We start from the raw sequence: 22,647 nt of genomic DNA on the forward strand, positions 1-22,647 counted from the left end.
CTCTTGCAGTCCATTATTCTGGATATGACTCATCATCACATAAAGAAAACACTTTTCCATCCCTGGATTTCCCAAACTGCAGTGAGCAGTGAGAAACATGTCGCCCCGCCTCAAACATAAGCGCCTGAGGCAGGATATCAGAGAGAAAGACAAACTCTTGTGGCGATGCATCAGCTCATTGTGGTCTGGCGGCGCAGCGCGTATGGAAATGCCATTTGACTTCTGAACATTTGTGGTGGCGTTGCCATAGCAACAATCGAAGAGCATTTTACAGTGTTGCCCTAGGGAAACTTTTCCTGCCTGTTTTCAGAGTATCAAGTTCAAGGAAAACAATAAAGACAAACCCTGATGACTGCATACGAGTAAACACAGATGGATTCACTGGCTTCTCTGGAAAGCTTTGAGCACCCGCACCGGCTCTGCGTAACTAACTATTTAAGGATCAACACGTCCTGCCCAGTTAACTGAAAGTTAGGACACGATCAAATGTCAATCGTTTACAAAGGCAGAAATATCCTATGACCGAAAGACACCACACAATACATGAGGCTTGTGTTCGCAAAACCTGAAAAGGGAGAAAAACGCAATGTTTTAGAAAGGTAACAAATGTCTTAAAGAGACCTGAACATACAGCTCCCGAAGTCTTAATCGGAATAAATGATGGGATTATCAAGCACTGTGAAAAAAGCTGTGATTTAATGAAATAAATGTGTGCACTGCGTGTTTCAGAGTGAAGCGTGGCACTGGGGATCTGGTGTTTTCAAATGTAGATAAATGACGATAAATAAATACTGGTCAATTTGCTTTGTAATTTTACTGTTGTACTATTCTGTTTAATAATTATAATTAGTAAAAAATTATAATCATAATAAAAACAACAAAATAGTATTACTATTATTATTTTGATAATAATAATATAATTGTATTAATAATTATTTTTATTATTATTTTAGCATTTTAATATATATATTCACAACCTATTTGGATAAATTATGCAGTCCTACAAACAAGCACAGCAAGAAATATATATATATATATATATATATATATATATATATATATATATATATATATATATATATATATATATATATATATATATATATATATATATATATATATATATTTAATAATAATAAACATAATGAAACTTCATTATATTATTATTATCATCATCACTTTATAGTCAAATCAATATATAATAAACATTTTTGGACAATATATGCAAACAAGCAGATTTTTTTTATTGTATTTAGTAATAATCAAAATCAAAAATTATTATTGTTATTTGTATTTTTATTATTATGATTTTATATTCAAATTGATATATAATCGCAACATTTCTGGACAAATTGTGCAACCCTACAAACAAGCACAGCTAAAAATATATATATTTGACAGTTTTTATATTTTTATTTAGTAATAATAAACATAATGATTATTATTATTACTTTCATCCTGCGCCTCCTCCTCCTCATCATCATACAGTCATATTGATATATAATCATAACATTTTTAGACAATTTGTGCAAACAAGCACAGCAAATAAATAAATAAATAAATAAATACTTTTTGATTTAAAATTGTATTTAGTAATAATCATAATGAAAGATTATCATTGTTATTGTTATTATAAGAGTTATTCTATAGTCATAATAATATATAATCACAACATTTTTGGAAAAATTGTGAAGCCCTACAAACTAGCAAAGCAACCAAAAACTAAAAAGTTCAATGATCTTTTTTTCCCCTGATCTTTCCTTATGTTACGGTGAATAAACATCAGAAAAGCGAACAGAAGAGCGTTCTCACCTTACTCTTCATCATGTCCTGGACGCGCTCTGACATGGACTGACCCGCCTTCGGCCTGACGAGGATGTACAGGGCGTTGACCTGCGGGCACGAGCGCAGGAGTTTCTCCACCAGGACCTTTCCCATGAAGCCCGTCGCTCCCGTGATCAGCACGTTCTTCCCGGCGTACCACTCCGAGATCGAGGCCATGATGATAATGAGAGATGAACGCCGTGCCTCCTGGACACTGAGAAACAGAGACGATGAGCAGCCAATTCACCTGATTTACCAGTCAAAACAAGTCATGCTCAGTAGTAAACGATACTATTGTTTGACCCAACTTTCTCTCAGAGGACACTCTGTGAACCGGAAAAATACAGTCAACTGTCTCTCATTTAGACATTAATGTGTGCACAAATAAACACTAGAAAGGGATTTGACCCTTTGTTATGCCCCGCCCTCCATAGTAACTGCTTGTGGTTGCAAATGTTCACGGTGAAATGTTATGTGTTGCTAGGGGGTTATGAGAGGGCTTTTTTAATCCACTATAGGTGAGAATTGTGTGTCTGATTATTCAGGGTAACCATACACACACACAAACAAACACATTGAATGTTAGTGCTGTGTTTGTTTAACACTTGCCTGAGCAATAGTAAGGATAATGTTTGACCTGGCAAACACTACTAATAAACATTGAGTAGGTGTGTAAACGTTTGAATGGTGATGTAGATTCATTCATTCTGGAGCATTTGTGTTCGTACAGAGCTGGCACAGTTTAATCAGTAACATACACTTGAAAAGAATATACACAAACACAGACACATGTGTGTGTATTCACTATATTGCCAAAAGTATTGGGACACCCCTCCAAATCATTGAATTCAGGTTTTCGAATCACTTCCATGGCCACAGGAGTATAAAGATTATGAAAGAATGGCTCGCTCTCAGGAGCTCAGTGAACTCAAGCGTGGTACTGTGATAGGTTGCTACCTATGCAAGTCCATTCGTGAAATTTCCTCACTTCTAAATATTCCATGGTCAACTGCTAGTGGTATTATAACAAAGTGGAAGCAGGAACAACAGCAACTGAGAGATGAACGCCGTTCCTCCTGGACACTGAGAAACAGAGACGACGAGCAGCCAATTCACCTGACGCACATTGCGCAGAAGTCTCCAACTTTCTGAAGAGTGATTAGCTACAGACCTCCAAACGTCATGTGGACTTAAGAAGAGTGCAAGATCAGTGTGTAGAGAGCTTCATGGAATGGGTTTCCATGGCCGAGCAGCTCATCCAAACCTTACATCACCAAGTGCAATGCAAAGCGTGGGATGCAGTGGAGTAAAGCAGCCGCCACTGGACTCTAGAGCAGAGTTGTGTTCTCTGGAGTGACCAATCACACTTCGCTGTCTGGCAATCCAATGGATGAGTCTGGGTTTGGCAGTTGCCAGGAGAACGGTACTTGCCTGACGACATTGTGCCAAGTGTAAAGTTTGTTGGAAGGGGGATTATGGTGTGGGTTGTTTTTCATGGGTTGGCCTCTTAGTTCCAGTGAAAGAACACATTTGGGATGAATTAGAGCGGAGACTGAGAGCCAGGCCTTCTCGTCCAACATCAGTGACTGACCTCACAAACGTGCTTCTAGAAGAATGGTCAAAAATTCCCATAAACACACTCCTAAACCTTGTGGAAAGCCTTCCCAGAAGAGTTTAAGCTGTTTAGCTGCAAAGGGTGGGCCAACTCCATATTAAACCCTACGGATTAAGAATGGGATGTCATTAAAGTTCATGTGTATGTAAAGGCAGGCATCCCAAAACTATTGGGAATATAGTGAATACAATTCCTACAAACAAAAATAAAAATAAAAATGTTTGTGAATAAAATAAAAAAAGTAAATATACTGACACTGAAGCTAGAAAAAATAGAGAAAATTTTAAACCGCTCTATACTGAAGCAATAGTATCTACTGAGCGCAGTCTGTTGTACTTTATTCCTCCGGTCTCTCCAGCTTTAAGAGTGTGAGGTAAATCAAGCCCTTTGGCAGTGATGTGTGACTCATTACATTTTTTTACTAGCGATCACATCACATTTACATTACGTCTAGCGGCTGCTGATCTGTCCAGGCCTACGGGTCAGATATATTCTAATCTGTGCTCTGATCTTCTGGTAGCCACCCATCACAAACGCCCCACCCACCGCATTCTGAGCGGACAGAGACAGGGAGGAAGAATTACACTGACGGGACTGAGGAAGACGGAACGGCTGCAGGTCACAGAGGAGTAACACTTAAAAGCCCTGTGAATGAATCTGACGCTGCAAACACACACACACGTCTGGTTCACTATCTTTGTGGGGACTCTCCATAGACGTAATAGTTTTTATACCAACTGTACATCCTACACTGCCCCTGACCCTAAACCTACCCATCACACACTCATGCACGCACGCACACACACACACACACACACACACACACCCTAAACCTATACCCATCACAGGAAACATTCTGTATGAACTCATCCTGTATGATTTATAAGCGTTTTGAAAAGTGAGGACCGATGGCTGGCCCCACAATATAGCTGATCTTAGGTTTTCTATCCTTAAGGGGACATTTGGTCCCCACAATGTAATATAACACACACACACACACACACACACACACACACACACACACACACACACACGCATACTCAAAGAATGATATTTGACACAGCAACAAGCATAGCTGTCTTATCAGTAAGTAAATTTATCTTTTTGAAGGTCAATGGATTTAATTAGACAAGCGGCTTTTATGGTGAGTGATATTTCATAAAGTCCAGACATGTGTGATGAAAGTGTGTTGACTAATAGCTGATCTCAGTACAGTCTCACTCCTTCCGCAGGTGTCAGGATTCTCCCTCAGGCTTCTCAACTGGTGGGAGATTCACATTTATTTCCCCTTCACCAAATTCAGACCCCTGTAGAACCGGACTGTTCACATTTTTCTAGTGCTTTGGTTTTCCTGTCTTGTGCAACCTTGCATTACCTTCCCTTCCTGCTCGCTTTCTGTTTCATCTTCATTTATGTTCACTACCGATTAAAAGTTTGGAGACTGTAAGATTTTTTTATAAGAAGTCTCTTAGGCTCAGTCAGGCTGCATTTATTTGATCAAAAACAGTACAAATTTAGACATATTATTCCAATATTTAAGAACTGTTTTTATGTGAATGTTAAAATGTAATTAATTTTGAATGATCAAAGCTGGATTTATCATCATTAATACAGTCTTCAGTCACATGATCCTTCAGAAATCAATCTAATATGCTGATTTAAAGAAACATTTATGATGATCAACAACACATAAAATAGATTTTTTCAAATCTGATTAAACCCACATTTGGAGGTTTTGAAGTGTGTTTTTTTTACCGATGTCTCTCAGTCTGGATGCCCTGGCTGCTCAAATCAGATTTCAAATCTTGAATCTTTTGTGTCACTTTTAACACGACACACAGCGATAACATCAGGTCCTCCTTCGAAATCAGGTCTCCCCAACCTGACAGTTAATGATTATAAGTGTATACAAATTATATTAATTTAAACAATCCATAGTTTACTGTATAACGAGTATGAAAACAGAATTGAATGTAATTAAAACTTGAAAGTATATAAAAAATTATAAAAAATGAAATTTTAAAAGTTAGCTATACAATAGGATCATGTATGGGCTGAAAACTATTGACATTTTAGTCTTTAATCAGCCTTATATTGTCTACATTATGCCTTTATTGTGAATGTAATTATAAACAATATGCTTTCGTGTTGTGCTGCTAGTGTTTGCCAGTGATTCTATGATTTTCTGGGACCGGGAAATTACTGAAATGGTTATAGTTTTAAAATAACATTTTCCCCAAGACACACAAAAGTATGAACCTGTCGTCCTCCATTCTTTAATTCCGACAACAAAAGCACCTGAACACAACAAGCTCGTAATCACGACTTCTGAAGTGGGAAGTATAGGAAGCATTCGATAGCACGTGAAGACAGCATTAGCTATCAAGATAATTGCTTATCTGTATGCTATGCTAGCATATAAGATAACTAATACAGACCTAAGTGGTTATTATAAGCATTTATTATGACATGACTTTGTAGGAATTCTAATCAGGCACTAAAGAGAGTACCTATTAAAAGTTGTTTGAACCAACTGGATCGCTTGGGGTCTTAAAAGAAAAGGGGGACCCAATTTGTTACTACACCGGAAGTACTCATACGGTGTTGGAATAGTATGTCCAGAGATTTCGGCATCTGTTCGACGGAGGAGTTCTGAACCGCAACAGGACAGAACTCTTATTTACAGAGTGAGATGATACATCTCCATTTTTCTTGCATCCGTTTCGAAAGCCCAGTCACATACACGTGGATAGGCTGATTATTTCTGGACACACAGTGAAAAGATCTGATTTGAGCATAGCCTTTATTTTAAAGGCTTTATTTGAAATAGAACTCTTTTGTCACATCATAAATGTATTTACTGTCACTTTTGACCAATTTAATGCATGCATGCTGAATAAAGGTTGACTCATTTCTTTTATACTGGCCATAAGTCATAGCCTGACGTGGTCTTACTCAATTCTAGTCAGAATATGAGTCTGATAATGCTCCATTGGGCTGTAATTATGAGGCGTGTTTCAACCCGAACCAGGAAAGACATCAATTGGACAGACCTACAACCAATCAGAGCAATGGACCGAAGCATTATGTGAGTTTTAAATGCCAACAGAACTCAACTGCACTGTGTTGCCAAGACTGCGTTTTTTCCCGCGGGTTAAAGCGACCTCAATTTTGTGATACAGTATATAGACTCAGGAATGTGAATTCTAGCAGGTAAGCTTGCCAAAATAACACACATTTTACCCCCAAACACCTTTTGTTTTTTTTCAAATAACCCCCCGAAAAGCTATTGGGCTTGTTTTGGGCTAGTAGTTGACGGGTTTTGTTGTAAAACTTGGCAACCCTGTCTGCACAGTCGCTGGAATAAACAATCTTTGCCGGTGTTGTAAAAAAAAGAAGAATTTAAGTATACACAGAGTACTTACCAACATGATAATTTCTGAGAGAAGTAGTGAAGGCGAATGCAGATACAAACAAGCTCTCCGTTTAGGATTTGAACAAATTCAATCCAAGCGCCTTGATGACGTGCATGATTACATTACTGTTGATCATCTGTCCGTCATCGTCTAAAGCCCGCCCTGATGATTTCATTGGTCAGTTTCTGTTCTGTGTAATTACTCCTCTATGGATCAAGTCCAGACCCAACTGCCGAGCTCGAATGTTGTGGGCAGGGCTGAGTTCGGCTGGCATCCAGGCTAGTGATTACCTAGAGCAGATTTAAAATCCCTCAAGCACATTTACTTTCATTCATGATGTTTTGAATAACAGCTTCGTGGCATTTGATTTTTGGAACTACTAGTAGTAGTAGTCAGTTCCTCCTAAACATTTGTAAAGGTCTACAGGAATAAAACACTAGAGAATGGTTTCCTCAAGTGACCTTAAGAGCATGAAGGCACTTTGAACAGGAGCAAACACAACATCCTCTTTCCTGCCTCGGAAACAAGACCAGAGCTCGGATGTTTGAGGTTTTAAATATTCAAGTGTGTGATGTCTCGTCTTCAAACCACACTTTGGTCTTCAGCCAACAAAATTGAAAACCCATCTAGTGCTTATCCTGTAATGTTTAGGCAGAGAGCCTACAGTCTTCTGTGGCTGTTTGAACGCATTTAACCACACAGCCAAATGCGTTTTGGACTACCTCTGGAAGCCGATGAAAGGGGACAAAATGTTTAAGATGCTGTTTACACCTGTATTTAGTGCTGTTCACTTGTGGTCCGACTGACCAAAACTCATCTCAATACCAGGTGTAAACAGAGCCTTTACTTCTTTAGTTTGCCCTGTCTTTGCATAAGTGACTAATTTAAGAGCTTTAAACAAATGCACATTTGGCATCTTTCAGTCTCACTGAAAGGCTGAGAAGGAAAGCATTTCCTAAAACTATTAGTTTCTACTCCACAATTTTATTATTTTTTCATGATCTGATAGCCTGACAAGCCAGACCCACATCAAGATGTTTGGTCTGGAAACTCGGCATAGACAGGACTCAATCCGAGGGGCGGATAAACGGTTGTCTTTCAGACTCCCTCTGCACGCGATAGGATAGCGCTACACCAACCAGAGCAACGAAGGAGAAACAGAGCTCGTTGATAGATTAAACATTCGCCGTATCCAGTCGGCTAAACTCTGAACACATCTTCCCTTTTTAAGAACGACTTCAGTGCCATTCTTTGTTCTTTTCTCAGAGAAAAGCTTGACTCCAAGTCTTCCAGAGTCGCGGTCAGAGCTGATTCGAAAGACCGCCGCCGTTCGCCAGTTTCTGTGTTTACAAGAAGCACTCAAACGCAACTCGGCCATCATCATTATGGCCCCGCCCGCCGACTCTATACACGATGTGATTGGCTCGTCCAGATTGTGAGGAATACAGCTCAGAAGGGTATTGAGAGTTCCTAGACGACTCTTGCGGGCAGATAAAATTTGCTGCCGCTAGGGTGCGTCTAGATTTCTAGGCTAATGATCTGATTCAATAGCTTAGAAATCTAGACGCACCCTAGCGGCAGCAAATCTAATTTGCTGTGAGTGTCGTCTAGCAACTCTCAATTCACTTCTGAGCTGTAAACGCCAAACTCTGGTCGGGCCAATCACATCGTGTATAGAGTCAGTGGGCGGGGCTTAATATAATGACGGCCGAGTTGCGCTTGCTTCTAGTAAACACAGAAACTGGCGAACGGCGGTCTTTCAAATCAGCTTTGACCGCGACTCTGGAAGACTTGGAGTTAAGGTTTTCTCTGAGAAAATAACAAAGAGCGGCACTGAAGTCATTCTTAAAAAGGGAAGATGTGTTCTGACTTTTGCCGACCGGATACGGTGAATGTTTAATCAGTCAGCGAGCTCTGCTTCACCTTCGTTGCTCTGGTTGGTTGTAGCGCTATCCTATCGCGTGCAGAGGGAGTTTGAAAGACAACCGTTTATCCGCCCCTCGGATTGAGCTGTCAATGGAGAGTTTCCAGACCAAACATCTTGATGTGGGTCTGGTTTGTCAGGCTACTGATTCACACAAATTACACACAAATACAAAGAAACTGTAAAAAAGAACTTCCTTTGACTTTGTAACTTTGCAGACATTTTTCATGCTCAAACAGCAACATTACCAAGCAAGCAATTTTGCATTTAAAAGATATCCAATAGCCATCTAAACACACAGCCCTGACGTCTATGCTAGAACAAGGCTAAATTTGGGCTGTCGTGAAAATAATAGACGTCTAACCTAAGAATAGACTTGTCATCTAAAACATGAACATGTCAAAGAAATGACACCAAACACCTTGTAATGTTGACTGCTTACATGATGGAATATCAAACATCTCACAAGTTATTTTGACATGTCACCAAATTCAAGGTTATTTTGGCTAGAAGTGGGTTACTTATAGACGAACTATATTGGGTCTAGAGTTAACTGAGATGGTGAAATGATGGCTATTGCTTGCTGGGTACACACTAAAGAAAGATGAACATGTCAAAAAGCGTAGCAGGTTATAACCACGGCTATAGCTTACACACAAACACAACGGCGCAATTTATTATGCACAGCTTCAGCAGTGTCAGATACGAGCTATATTCCAGCGGTGATCTGATACAGTCCTGATACAATACACCACAACATTGCCTGCGTTTTTATTCAGGCTTGAATTACGGGAAATGCGGGCGAGGGCAACTTTATCTGGCCGTCTGTTTCTGCGTCTCTTCCCGGAATCGAAAAAACAAACACGAAGCAACCTAACACACAATCACTCTCACCGGCCAACATAACCTCGTCTGGGGTTAGAGAGGACACTGTGTACAAAACAAGTATGAAGACACAGGAAACAATCTACCCAAACAGGAAGAGGATTTGAGATCTGTTGAGATCCCGCACGGATTACCGATGACAGTTTTAGAGGAATGTTACGGGGTCAGTACAGGTTAAACCTTATCATCATCATCATCACAGTTTTGGGTTGATTGGAGTTTCACTGTAATGCACTTGCAAAGGATGTCTATAGGGAAAATATTTCACTTGTCCACGTCACTGATGCTGTACATAGATATTGAGACGAGCTGAAGACAAACCTTTAGGTTGCGCGTTTCACATACTGTAAATTAATATTTTGAAGGAAATTAATACTTGTATTCAGCAAGGATGCATTAAATTGATCAAAAGGTGCTTTTTTAAACTAATTTCCAAAATATTATGAAGCAGCACAACTGTTTTCAACATTAATAATAACTAGAAAAACATTTGAAAATCTTATAGACTCCAAACTTTTAATCGGTAGTGAACATAAATGAAGATGAAGCAGAAAGCGAGCAGGAAGGGAAGGTAATGTAAAGTGCACAAGACAGGAAAACAAAAGCACTAGAAAAACAGTCTGAGGAAGAATCCTGACAGCTGCGGATGGAGTGAGACTGTACTGAGATCAGCTATTAGTCAACACACTTTCATGCCCTCATCACATTTGTCTGAATGTACTATATGAAAAAACCCTCACCATTTCAAAACCATTAAAAAATGACCATTGAAAAGCATGAATATGTTTTTTGTACTAAATTTCAATGAAGATAGAAGGAACCAAGTCAAAGACTATTCAGAATTACAGTGATATAAATAAAAGAAAATCAAACGCATGTATATTTTTACATTTATGTATATGATAGATTGCTAAATTAAATCAATAATATAATTTGTTTTTTCTAAACAGAGAAAAGGAGGAGTCAATATTATCAATTATAAATCAAGTCAAATCTTTCTAAAGTTTATTTACATGAGAGCAATGCCAAAATAAATGATATAATGTTTCAAATGTTTTACAAAAAACAATTTTTTGAATTTTGCATAATTAATTACTTTAGCCAGTTCCTCAATGACATCATCCTCCAGGATGCAACATAATTTTGGAGGGAAAACATTAGTAAGCAAAATAGCAATGGATTTGATTCATAGAAATAATATTTAAATTTAAACACAAACATAATTGTTTTTTATAAGTTCAGAAAGTTATAATATTACTGACATGTTGACTCTCTGGCATTAATCACATTAAAGTATTGTGTGTGTGTGTGTGTGTGTGTGTGTGTTGATTGATTTGCCCTACATCAGTTAAGCATCCTCTGGGAGCAGCGAGAGCAGATTGCTAACAACATCATTAGCTAATGCATCACTCGAACACTCACTGCTCAATGTACATTAAGAGATAGCCAATAATGGCATCTCATTAGAACAATACACTTTCAATTCGAGCACAATGCTTCCACATTTATCGGTGGAGTTTGCAGAGGCAAACATCACTATTTCTCTCAATAAAACACTCTTAAAAATAAAAGTCCAAAAGGAAGTTTGCGCAGCAATGCGCCAATGCCATAGAAGAAACATTTTTGGTTCCACAAAGAACCTTTTCTAGATTTCTAAACAGAACCATTTTTGGTCCAAGGGGATCAATTGTGCCTCAAAGTCTTGATTTGGGCTCTACTAGAATCCAATATTTTCCCATCTTCTCCATTGTTGCAGCTTCTTCTCTTCATAGTCTGTCAGTAACGCTCTGTTTATTTCCTGTCTCTACACTGTAAAAAAATGTGTCGGTTTTTGTTGGTTTAACTTAAAAAAGTGAGTAACCTGGTTGCCATAAAATTTTGAGTTTATTGAAATTAAAAATTTGAGTTGATACAATGTAGGAACTTTGTTTAATAAGTAGAAACTCAAAATTGTATCTGAACCACATAAAACATTTGATAAATCATGAAAATAGCACTATTTGGCATGTTTCACCGCGTCATCAGAAATAAAAAACACACAATTACCCAATATGCTTACAAAATATTTGAATAATATTTTAATAAAGGTTGTCGAATCTCAAAAAAAATTAATTGTATTAACTCAACATTTTAATTTCAATTAACTAAAATTTTTTTACAGTGTATGAAGCCCCTCTTTCTGAAAGCACAATGTGCTCTGATTGGTCAGCTGGAGCAGTGTGTTGTGATTGGTCAAGCGATTCGAGTGTGTTTGGGAAATATCTCGCCCCTTACCATAACCATAAGTTTCAACACACTTCTGACTAACTCAACCAGGCGCCGCCCCTTTATTTTATCTATGCCTTGAGTGGGAATTATTCATTTACTAAAAAAAATGTGTTTTTGCTTGCACTAAACTACAATAAATCCTTTCTTTTAAAAATAAACAACAACTTCACGACATGCCAAAGGAAGTTGCTCATTCATTCACTCACTCACTCTCACACACACACACACACCCAACCCCTGCATAATGATTCACATCAAAGAATGTAAGCGCTCGAGACGCCTCGAGACATGAAAGTCAAACAAACGAGGAGCTTCCAAAGAAACACCGTCGCCTGAGGCTACAGACGCGCGCTTGACGTACATTGTGTCCCGACTGCAAAAGCAACACATGAAGTGAAAGCATGTTCTTGACCCGAGTCGGAATCATTGATTCCTCAAACATTTGAGCACCAGACGACACTAAAGGCAACATAAAACACCATGACAGTCTGACTGTTTGAGGTTATGGATTTATGGGTCGCATGGAAACATGCCCATTCATCACTTTTATTTAAGTGACATTTTTCAGCAAGAAACTGAGATGTATTTGGGGATTATAGGACACTCAAAAAAACTTGCGTTGCTAAGCATTTTCAGCTTATTTTATTTATTAATTTATGTAATTATTTTATTTTATTACTTATTACTGTTATTATTTTTAAGTTGTTGTTTGGTTTATGTTTGCTGTTCTTGGCTATACTATATGTGCTTGCTTTATTTTCATTTCTATCTATCCATCCATCCATCCATCCATCCATCCATCCATCCATCCATCCATCCGTCTATCAGTATATCCATTCTTCCATCCATCCGTCCGTCCGTCCGTCCGTCCGTCCGTCCGTCCGTCCGTCCATCCATCCATCCATTTGTCTATCAGTATATCCATCCATCCATCCATCCATCCATCCATCCATCCATCCATCCATCCATCCATCCGTCTATCAGTATATCCATTCTTCCATCCATCTATCCATCCATCCATCCATCCATCCACCCACCCACCCACCCACCCACCCACCCATCCATCCACCCACCCATCCATCCATCCATCCCTGACCCAACCCTACCCACGGACACACACACACACGGATACACGGACACACGGACACACACACACACACACACACAATTTTAGCATCTTCAATTCACCTATACAGCATGTTTTTAAATTGTAAGGGAAACCCACGGAGCAAACTCCACACAGAAAGCCGGGGACCTTCTTACTGTGAGGAGACAGCTCTACTCACTGAGCCGCCCCAAAGAATGACTATTCTATAAATAAATCAATAATTCACCTGTTTAATAGGGCAGGAATGGATTGTTGCTAGACTAGCGGTCCTGTCAGAAGTGGTTCTGGCTAATTAGGCCTGTAGTATAAATAGCAGCTCACAGTCACATTAATTATAGCCCAGTCCAGAGGGAAATACACAGTTAAAATGACTACAAAATCTATTATGAGTCAAAAGAGAGCAGGAGGACTGTGCGATGTAAATATAGAAACAGATGGGCTGGATATACATCCTCAGCAATAACTATAGGCCAGGTTTGAAGGAATAGCATCTTTAGTATCACTTAAATAATAGTTGGTTAAAATTGCTTATTTGTCTGGATTTAAACAATCTTGGAAACATTTGGGATAATGTAAGTATACATGTCCTTCTCAAAAAAATAGCATATTGTGATAAAGTTAATTATTTTCCATAATGTAATGATAAAAATTAAACTTTCATATATTTTAGATTCATTGCACACCAAGTGAAATATTTCGGGTGTTTTAATGTTTTAATACTGATGATTTTGGCAGACAGCTCATGAAAACCCAAAATTCCTGTCTCAAAAAATTAGCATATAATGAAAAGGTTCTCTAAACGAGCTATTAACCTAATCATCTGAACCAACTAATGAACTCTAAACACCTGCAAAAGATTCCTGAGGCTTTTAAAAACTCCCAGTCTGGTTCATTACTCAAAACCGCAATCATGGGTAAGACTGCCGACCTGACTGCTGTCCAGAAGGCCATCATTGACACCCTCAAGCGAGAGGGTAAGACTCAGAAAGACATTTCTGAATGAATAGGCTGTTCCCAGAGTGCTGTATCAAGGCACCTCAGTGGGAAGTCTGTAGGAAGGAAAAAGTGTGGCAAAAAACGCTGCACAACGAGAAGAGGTGAGCGGACCCTGAGGAAGATTGTGGAGAAGGACCGATTCCAGACCTTGGGGGACCTGCGGAAGCAGTGGACTGAGTCTGGAGGAGAAACATCCAGAGCCACCGTGCACAGGCGTGTGCAGGAAATGGGCTACAGGTGCCGCATTCCCCAGGTCTTTCGATTTTTAGAATGTTCTTCAAACAAAGAAAAAAAAAAAAGGTTCTTTTTAGAACTGTTCACTGAAAGGTTCTTTGAGGAACCAAAAACAGTTGTTCTATGACAGCACTGCAAAAAACAAGCTTTATGTTATTTTTATTTTTTTTAGTATAGTGTATTTCAGTTTTTATTTTAAATTTAGTTCTGGTTTTGTTTTGGTAAAAACAATAAAATGTGTCATTTTTTTTCTCTAAAAATCATATATTATATACTATATATCTCTATATATGTGTTATTGTCTATTCTCTATATATATCTCTATAGGCTTTTTATTCATTTTTATTTCATTTTTAGTTAATTTAGAGCATCATGCTTATTTTAGAACATAAACTAAATAAAAATGAGTAATGTTGCAGCTAGCTGGAATGAAATAAGATGTCTTTTGTATTGTTTTAGTCTAGGTTTTAGGCTGTGGTTATATGTAAATGATTGCTGACTCTGACCCGCTTTGCTCCCGTCATGACAGCTTATGCATAAGAAGCAACACATCACACAACACCATCTTCAGAAGTGTCAATGCCATTACAGATGGTTAGAGATGCGAGATTTATTTAGTCGCATTAATTCTGTGTGTTTTACCAGGGAACACCACAGGTTCATGTTTGTGAATACACTCACTGGTGCGCTGTGCTTCCTCCGCTTACCCCCCTCATTCGTTCTCAGCGTGACCCATGAAGGCCTGCTGATCATCAAGCCAGTGCTAATCTTAACATCCTCCATCCTCGCCCTTGAGCTCTCTGCACCGAGCATGGCTGAAATGCTGTCGGAGTGTGATCAAAACTAAAGGTCAGAGATATAGTATGATGATAGATCAGCTGACAATGAGGATTCGTCAACGAATGACGCATGAAAGAGATGTTGCAATCCTCTTTCCTTTCATATTGTGTCATATATCTGAGCGGAAAGGCCTCCGAAATTATAAAAAATGTAGGGCGGGGCTTGATTTTGTCTATGGGGAATTGATAAGCTGCTTGTGGTTTTCTATTGGTGGATCTCATGTGAGTGACAGGTTGCCCCGCCCACACTCCAGGAAACGCATCATCAGAGAACAGGTAATGAAAGTGCTATACAATTTTTTTTATCAGGATCAGATTAATCTAGATTTGTAAATCCTGTGTTTTGCTATCTAGGATCAGGTAATCTATTTTACTTTATGGACCGATTTTTCAAAGCAAAATTGGATTGGGTCATCCTGATCCAGACACACACTTTTAGAGATTACCAAAGATGGATTACTAGTGCTCTACGGAGCCCCTAAACGGACATGGTGAGGGAAAAAAATATTTTAATGGGGAGAAAAAAAATGTTGTTTTTGCGTTCTATTCACCCGAGAACTTTAATTGCGTTCGCTCACAAATAACTTTTGACTGGTTCATCTCTTGTGATTGTGCCAATGCAGTTTACAAACAGTAATAACAATTAAAAAAACATTATATATAATATTTTTGTTTGATATTTACAGTTTATTTTATGTTGGCAAAATCTCTTTTTACTTTACTGTAGGCTAACGAAATTAATAAGTGGCCCAATTTAAAACTAGTTACAGCAAAATATGTGTGTATATTACATGATACAAATTGTTTGACCAATTTTAAAGTGTAATAAAATGTTTGTTCCTAAAAAAATAAAAATAAATCAGCTGGGATCAGTATAATCCCACTCTAGAAAATTCGGAGTAAAAAAACAACCCAATGTTGGGTCAAATATGGACTAACCCAGCAATTGGGTTGTTTTAAGGAAATATTTAACCCAACCGCAGGATTAAAACAACCAAATCGCTGGGTTAGTCCATATTTGACCCAACATTGGGTTAAAACAGATCAGCATTTTTTAGAGTGCCTGTCAATCAAATTTATCCCAATCTTACTAAAAAGTTTTGAACAACACACGCTGATGATTTGATCCAGATCAAAGCCAAGATTGGATTTTGTGATCTAATCTGATTTCAGAATCCCATTTTCAAGATTTGATCCAATCCGAACAACTGGCCTATGATGTGCATCGGTTAATAAGGCCTATTTAGAATAAATGCTGAGATATTTCATAGAAATATTGGATTTCATGGTGACTTTGAAAACTGGCAGTGATTGTGGCTCACTATCTGTCCGCAGATGGCCCTGTCTGTCTGTCTGTCTGTCTCTCGCAGTATCAGTATCAAGGTCCAGATAAGGAGGTCCATCGTATTTAGCACATCTCTGTAAGTCAAAGCAAAGCATTACACACATGCTGTGACTGTATGAACTTGCTGACATCCCTACATTCTACTGCTCTCTCTCTCTCTCTCTCATATATACATACACACAAGGATATGTGAGAGTGTATGTTGTACACGGTCTGTTGAATATTGAACAGCCTCTGTTTAATGTTGTTACTTCTGTACACAAATGTCCCTTCAGGCATAACGAGTCTATTAGTGTACTTTACTGTTAACAGTACAATCTCGTTGAAAGGTACACTTTTCAAAAACATTTCCAGGTCACATATTCCACCCCAAAATCATGAATAAATTTGTATTGCGTAAAAATGTGTTATTCAGCACTGTAACTATTAAATGACTTTATTTAAAAAATAAAAACATAACTTTTTTCTCTCCATCATGGGATGAAATACAAACCGGAAAAGATTCCTCCTCAACTGCAACAATGTAGCAAGAATGATTCGCTCGCGCCAAACGTCATCAGTTCGAGAATCATTTGCGCTTCACTGTAACATTCGAACTGAAGCTTTGGCGCCGCGCGCTCAGGCACTCTTCCTCCTTCTGCTTCACTCGCCACCGCGGCTCATACTTAAACACTGATGTGACAAGAAACCACAGCAAGAAACAGGACTTTAACCACTAACTATGTATAGTATTTAGTGATGAATAGATTGCGCGTCCGCGTCCGCCGACAGACCCGCGTCGCTCGCACCGGACGCGTTCGGGAATTCAAAATCAAACACTTTGATTTCAAAGTTAAACATCTTTTTGACAAACCATCTTTAAACGCAGCGGCAAAAGACGCCGGTCTGACGCACAGCAGACGCACCGCATCGAGAACGCGTCCTGTGTAAAGGAGGTTTGAGAGCTGCTCCGGGTTGATAGATTGTACACCCATTCACTCCTCAAGAATCCAGATCCAAGACACCCCGGAATCCGTTTTTAAGCCACATGTGTACCGTCATGATTAAACACGCTGAGCACATTCTTTTCCTCAAGGATGCGTCAGCAAACCGCGACGCTTTTCTTTCTTTTAACGGTACACCCGACATTAAAAAGTCGAGCTGCAGTTTGCTCCCAAACAGAAGAAAGCAGAATATCTCGCCTTACCTTGAACATGAATCACGCCGGGTGAAGATGTTCAGACCGCAGCAGTGCGTACCCCTTCTCTCTCTCTCGTGCGCGCTCCAGAGCTGCAGTGAACGCGCCTCTGGTGCAGCGATGATGGAGACACAAGCGTGTGTGTGTGTGTGTGTGTGTGTGTGTGAACTGGGTGTGACTGCAAACACACACTCAATACACTTACTACAGTAAAAATAAGTGTCTGGCCGTGCCCTCCCTTCTTCAGGACTGGTCAGGCCAGTTGTAGCCATATCAGGCTATTTCATGGCAGATTCAACATTTTCCAAGCCTTTTCTAAGTGTTTGAAGCCACCACTAAAGACACGAGACAGTTAAAGTTTCATTACTGAAAGAGAGGGTTAAACAGACCCAAAAAATGCCTCATTCTTTGATGGATTAAAGACCAAATCATTCACAAGTACACAACAGCACACTTGAGTAGCCTATTATTATATCTCCAGTCCATAGCCATATCTCAATATTGTTGAAACTGCTTGAGGATCTAAATCTATAAAGTACTACGTTAATGTATCATAAAAGTCCTTCATAAAGCTCAAGAGCAATGATTAACAGATATAGTGCTGTCTTACCGATGACGCAAAACACATCTTATCTGAAACCTGTGTTCATGCATGCTGTAACGCATTACGCTGTCGACAAGATAACCCATCTGAAGTAGCGATTACTGGAATAATATTATGCAAATAACCTGCATGCTCATCATAAAGGAATTCCAGATGGCACGACGAGGGGGGAAAAAAACCTGAATGGACGAGCACGCGATTATTTTACTGAACCAAAAGTCGTGATTGAAAATAGACAAGGAGCAAAGTTGACCGAATCATTTCTATGCCACAAGACAATAGAAAGTGATAACGCGGATAATTACACAAAAGGTTCTTTCGTTTTTTAAATTCTTTACCCTCCTTTGGAAGCTTTGTTTTAAGAGTGTGCGATGGGTGTGCAAAACTAAACAGAAAACAAATAGCCTAGGTGTGGGATTCACTTCTAAACCATATTCGATTGCTTAGTGAATTGTAATATTTACAAAGAGATGCTATGCAAATGTTGATCAAACATTCTTTAATTGACATCAATAGAACGCTCACCGTTTAAACACGCATTCTTAGAATGTTTCACGCAACATTATGGAAACGTTCTGAGAACATTTTTAGAACATTCTTATGAGGTTACTTGTAATTGTTGAATGTGAACATGAACTTTCTAAGAATGTTACAAATAAACGTTTGGTTAGTAAAAATGGGTTATTTAACCTTTTAAATGTTCTAATCATGACAAAAAAAGTTGGATATTTTAACGTTTTAGACATTTGAAAAAATCAGTGCATCCCACAGCATCAGTTTCTTGGCTGAAAAAGTTCTCTCAATGCACAACAAAGGTCATGTGGTTCAGAACGAAGGCGTTTATGAATGAGTAATATTATACAGAAAAAAACAGTAACATGCCTGCACTGTTACAGGATAGGGGAGCACCCTTGCTCACAGGGCACAAAAACCAGATGACACAGAAAGATATCTGACCTCCATACCAGTGCAGGCCTGTTATTGCAAGCCCATTCACTGCACTGCGCTTTAGGCTATTACAGGGAGTCATAATGCCTGGAATATACAGAGCTTCATAATGACTACAATGCATTAACCAAATGTTAAAAGTGTGCAACCGACCACAGTGCATTATCTGTAGAGATGGACGCTCACAGTCTTATAAGAGTCTCACAGTCTCAAAAAAATGAACTTATGATGCTGTTCACTTTATTTAAGCAATTCATCTTGATTTAACACCATTATATGGGGTTTCTGGTTCAAATGTACCTGATTAATGTTAAACTGACTTAAAACCGTTACTCTTTGACATAACTTGATGTTTTTATTTTGAAATAACATGATTCAATCAAGTAACCCAATCAAACAGGACCTTCACTTCCCATCATGCTTTGCAAATGGACTGAATTTGGAGAGTAAATGTTTAAATAAAGTGCTATTGTATGCATTTCTAATGAGATGAGAAAATGGAGAGACTTTTTTAATGTTTTGTTGGTATTTAAAAGTTTATGTTAGTGTTTTTTGACGTTACCATTGTGTTGAAGTGTAGAGCATGTGCTTGGGGTAAGGATCCGCTAATAACAATTGAAGTTTTAATACTAATAAACAACGACTTTGAGCAGGCCATGGATGTAACAACCATCTAGCCAATACAATGTGAAAGGTTTCGTAAAAAATAGCATATCACCAAATAAAAATAATCAATTAAACGGGATTACTTGCTTTGTTTTTTTTATATTCATTTCAGAGTAATACAATTAAGAGTTGTGGACAAAATTAAGAATGTTAACCTGACTTAACTAAATGGCATTGAATAAACTTTACGTAAAAAAAAATTACGTTTACCGAAATTAACAATGTTAATTAAATTCAACATAACCAAATTACGTGGAACCTGCTGACATAAAAAAATTAAGTAAATCTGACGTATCATTTATTTGAGTGCACATTTAAGCCTACCGGAGGAGGATAATTACAGCAGAGCAACATTATTTCGGTGACATTCACACCCATATTTTGACCACTTTCAAGTTCCCAAAAATATACCAGGCTACTCATAATTTTAGAGAATGCAGTTAAACCCTGTTTGAAAACTTAATAGAATCCTATTTTTTGTATTAATAAAATTTGATAATACATGCGTTTATACAGCTAATATTGTGCTGGTCCCCCTTTTGCTGCCCAAACAGCCCTGACCCGTCACGTATGGACTCCATTAGACCCCTGAAGCTGTGCTATTTGGCACCAAGATGCTAGCAGCAGACCCTTTAAGTCTTGTAAGTTGCAAGGTGGGGCCTCCATGGATCGGTTCAGCATACCCCACAGATGCTCGATTGGATTGAGATCTGGGGAATTTGAAAGCCAAGTCAACACCTTAAAATCGTCATGCTCCTCAAACCACTCAGCATTATCCTGCTGAAAGAGCCACAGACACCAGTTTCCATCAAAGAGTGAACATGTTCTGCAACAATGCTTAGGTAGGTGATACATGTCAAAACATCCCAATGGATGGCAGGACCCAAGGTTTCCCAGCTTCACATTGCCTCTGCCAGCTTGCCTTTTAACCATAGTGCATCCTGGGGCCATGTGTTCCCCAGGTAAGCAATGCATACGCATCCAGCCATCCACGTGATGTAAAAGAAAACGTGATTCATCAGATGAGGCCAATTTCTTCCATTGCCCCGTAGTCCATTTCTGATGCTCACGGTTGGCTATTTCAGTGGTCAGCAAAGAGCCGTGGTCCTGACCACTGCAGACTGGGAACAGCACACAAGAGCTGCAGTTTTGGAGATGCTCTGACCCAGTCGTCTAGCCATCACAATTTGGCCCTCGTCAAACTCGCTCAAATCCTTACGCTTGCCCATGCTTCCTGCTTCTAACACATCCATCAACTTTGAGGACAAAATGTTTACTTGCTGCCTAATATATCCCACCCACAGACAGGTGCCATGATGGAGATATTCAGTGGTCATGCTATGTATATTGGTGTACGTTTGTAAATATAAAAATAGGCCTATATAAGCAACTGTTCCTATTTTGATAGGTGTGCAAAACTTGGTTGTAACTTAGGTTGTATTATTTTATCAAATGGCCTACTTGAGGACAAGGTGACTGGTTTCACGAGGAAGCTTTGGCTTGTGAAAATATACCAGTTTAAACCATCTTATTCAAGGTTTCAGTGGCGCCCTCATATGGACATTTACTGTTAAATATGATAGTCCCTTACTTCACACACCTTTACTCCAACCATTCAAATTCTCACAAAAATATATCGCTTCAAGACTACTGGAAGCAGCTCTTTTTAAACTACGAAGATTAAAAACAGAAGGGGGGAAAAAAAAAGTCGGATTATTGTTTATATTCCCAAGCACTAGACACAGAAAACATGTGCAGGACAAGAAAACAAAAGACAAATCTAGTGTGGGAAAAATTTATTGACTGGCAAAAATATTCTGAAATTGTAACTAAATACATTACATCAGGTATCCCACATTAATCACGAATTTAATAAAAAAAATTGTGGCGTGTACCACACCAAATGTCTACAAAGGAAAACACCTAAGAAATGACCCGAATCGTTTAGCGGTTATCTACAATTTGCAACATTAAAACAAAATGCCCATTCAAAGAGCTGTAATGGTTGGGTCTATAAAAACAGATTTTTTAAAAATACAGCTGTACAAACTTTTACAAGATATATATATATACACACACACACACACGATACAATGGACTTACCTCTCAGTCCAGATGATTCAGTCCAGGGAACAGGGACCCATTATGGTCGTTCATCCAGTATTCAGTTGCCAAAAACAAAAAAAAACCCTAGAAACTAACATTGGACTTGCTGTGGTTACATTGATAACCATTAAAACACGCCAATAAAAGCCCACAGGCCTCAATGGAGTAATTGAGTTTACATGAGTCTTATCTGTCATTCAAACAGACCAATGCACACAGCGGTCAGTGGGACACACACCCCATAGTTCAAGTGCATTCCTCAAATCTATTTATGCATTCAGTTTCAAAAATAAAGAACGTGCATATTTAGTCATGTGACAGACTAGCTGCAAACACTGCTTATTACAAACATTGCTTTTAGTGAAAATTGAGACAATTGATCTAAAATTTAACCTTGTTTTTTTGGTGACAGACAAGTTGAGAATATAAATCCATACAATGTCTCAGTCAATTTGCATTAATTACAAGCTTAAATACTAAATCTAGCAGAATCAAACATTAATTACAATAGGGCCTGAATATACACACATATGAACATGCAGAAAGCACTGTACATGTGTCAGAGAAATTACAAATGAGAGTATTTTGTATTAATATTTACACAACTGATTTTGTTCTAAAAGTAAACTGACTAGCAAAACTTAGAGCAGCATTTCACATTTGAGTTGTGTAGTTCCAATTACAATCAAGAA

At 38.5% G+C, this 22,647-nt stretch overlaps 1 protein-coding gene across 1 annotated transcript in view; it reads right to left on the bottom strand.

The window, feature by feature from the left end:
• Positions 1 to 17,769, bottom strand: part of si:dkey-97m3.1 (fatty acyl-CoA reductase 1) — a 38,264-nt gene extending 20,495 nt beyond the window's left edge. Inside the window, exons 1-2 of the mRNA XM_067427184.1 lie at positions 17,641 to 17,769; positions 1,813 to 2,038 (exon numbers count right to left, since the gene is read on the bottom strand). Of these exons, the coding sequence (XP_067283285.1) occupies positions 1,813 to 2,001 (189 nt within the window). The 5' untranslated portion in view covers positions 2,002 to 2,038; positions 17,641 to 17,769. The remainder of the gene's footprint in view (positions 1 to 1,812; positions 2,039 to 17,640) is intronic.
• Positions 17,770 to 22,647: the final 4,878 nt, after the last annotated feature.

Source organism: Pseudorasbora parva, chromosome 20 (genome assembly GCF_024679245.1).
Source record: "Pseudorasbora parva isolate DD20220531a chromosome 20, ASM2467924v1, whole genome shotgun sequence".
NCBI lineage: Eukaryota > Metazoa > Chordata > Actinopteri > Cypriniformes > Gobionidae > Pseudorasbora > Pseudorasbora parva.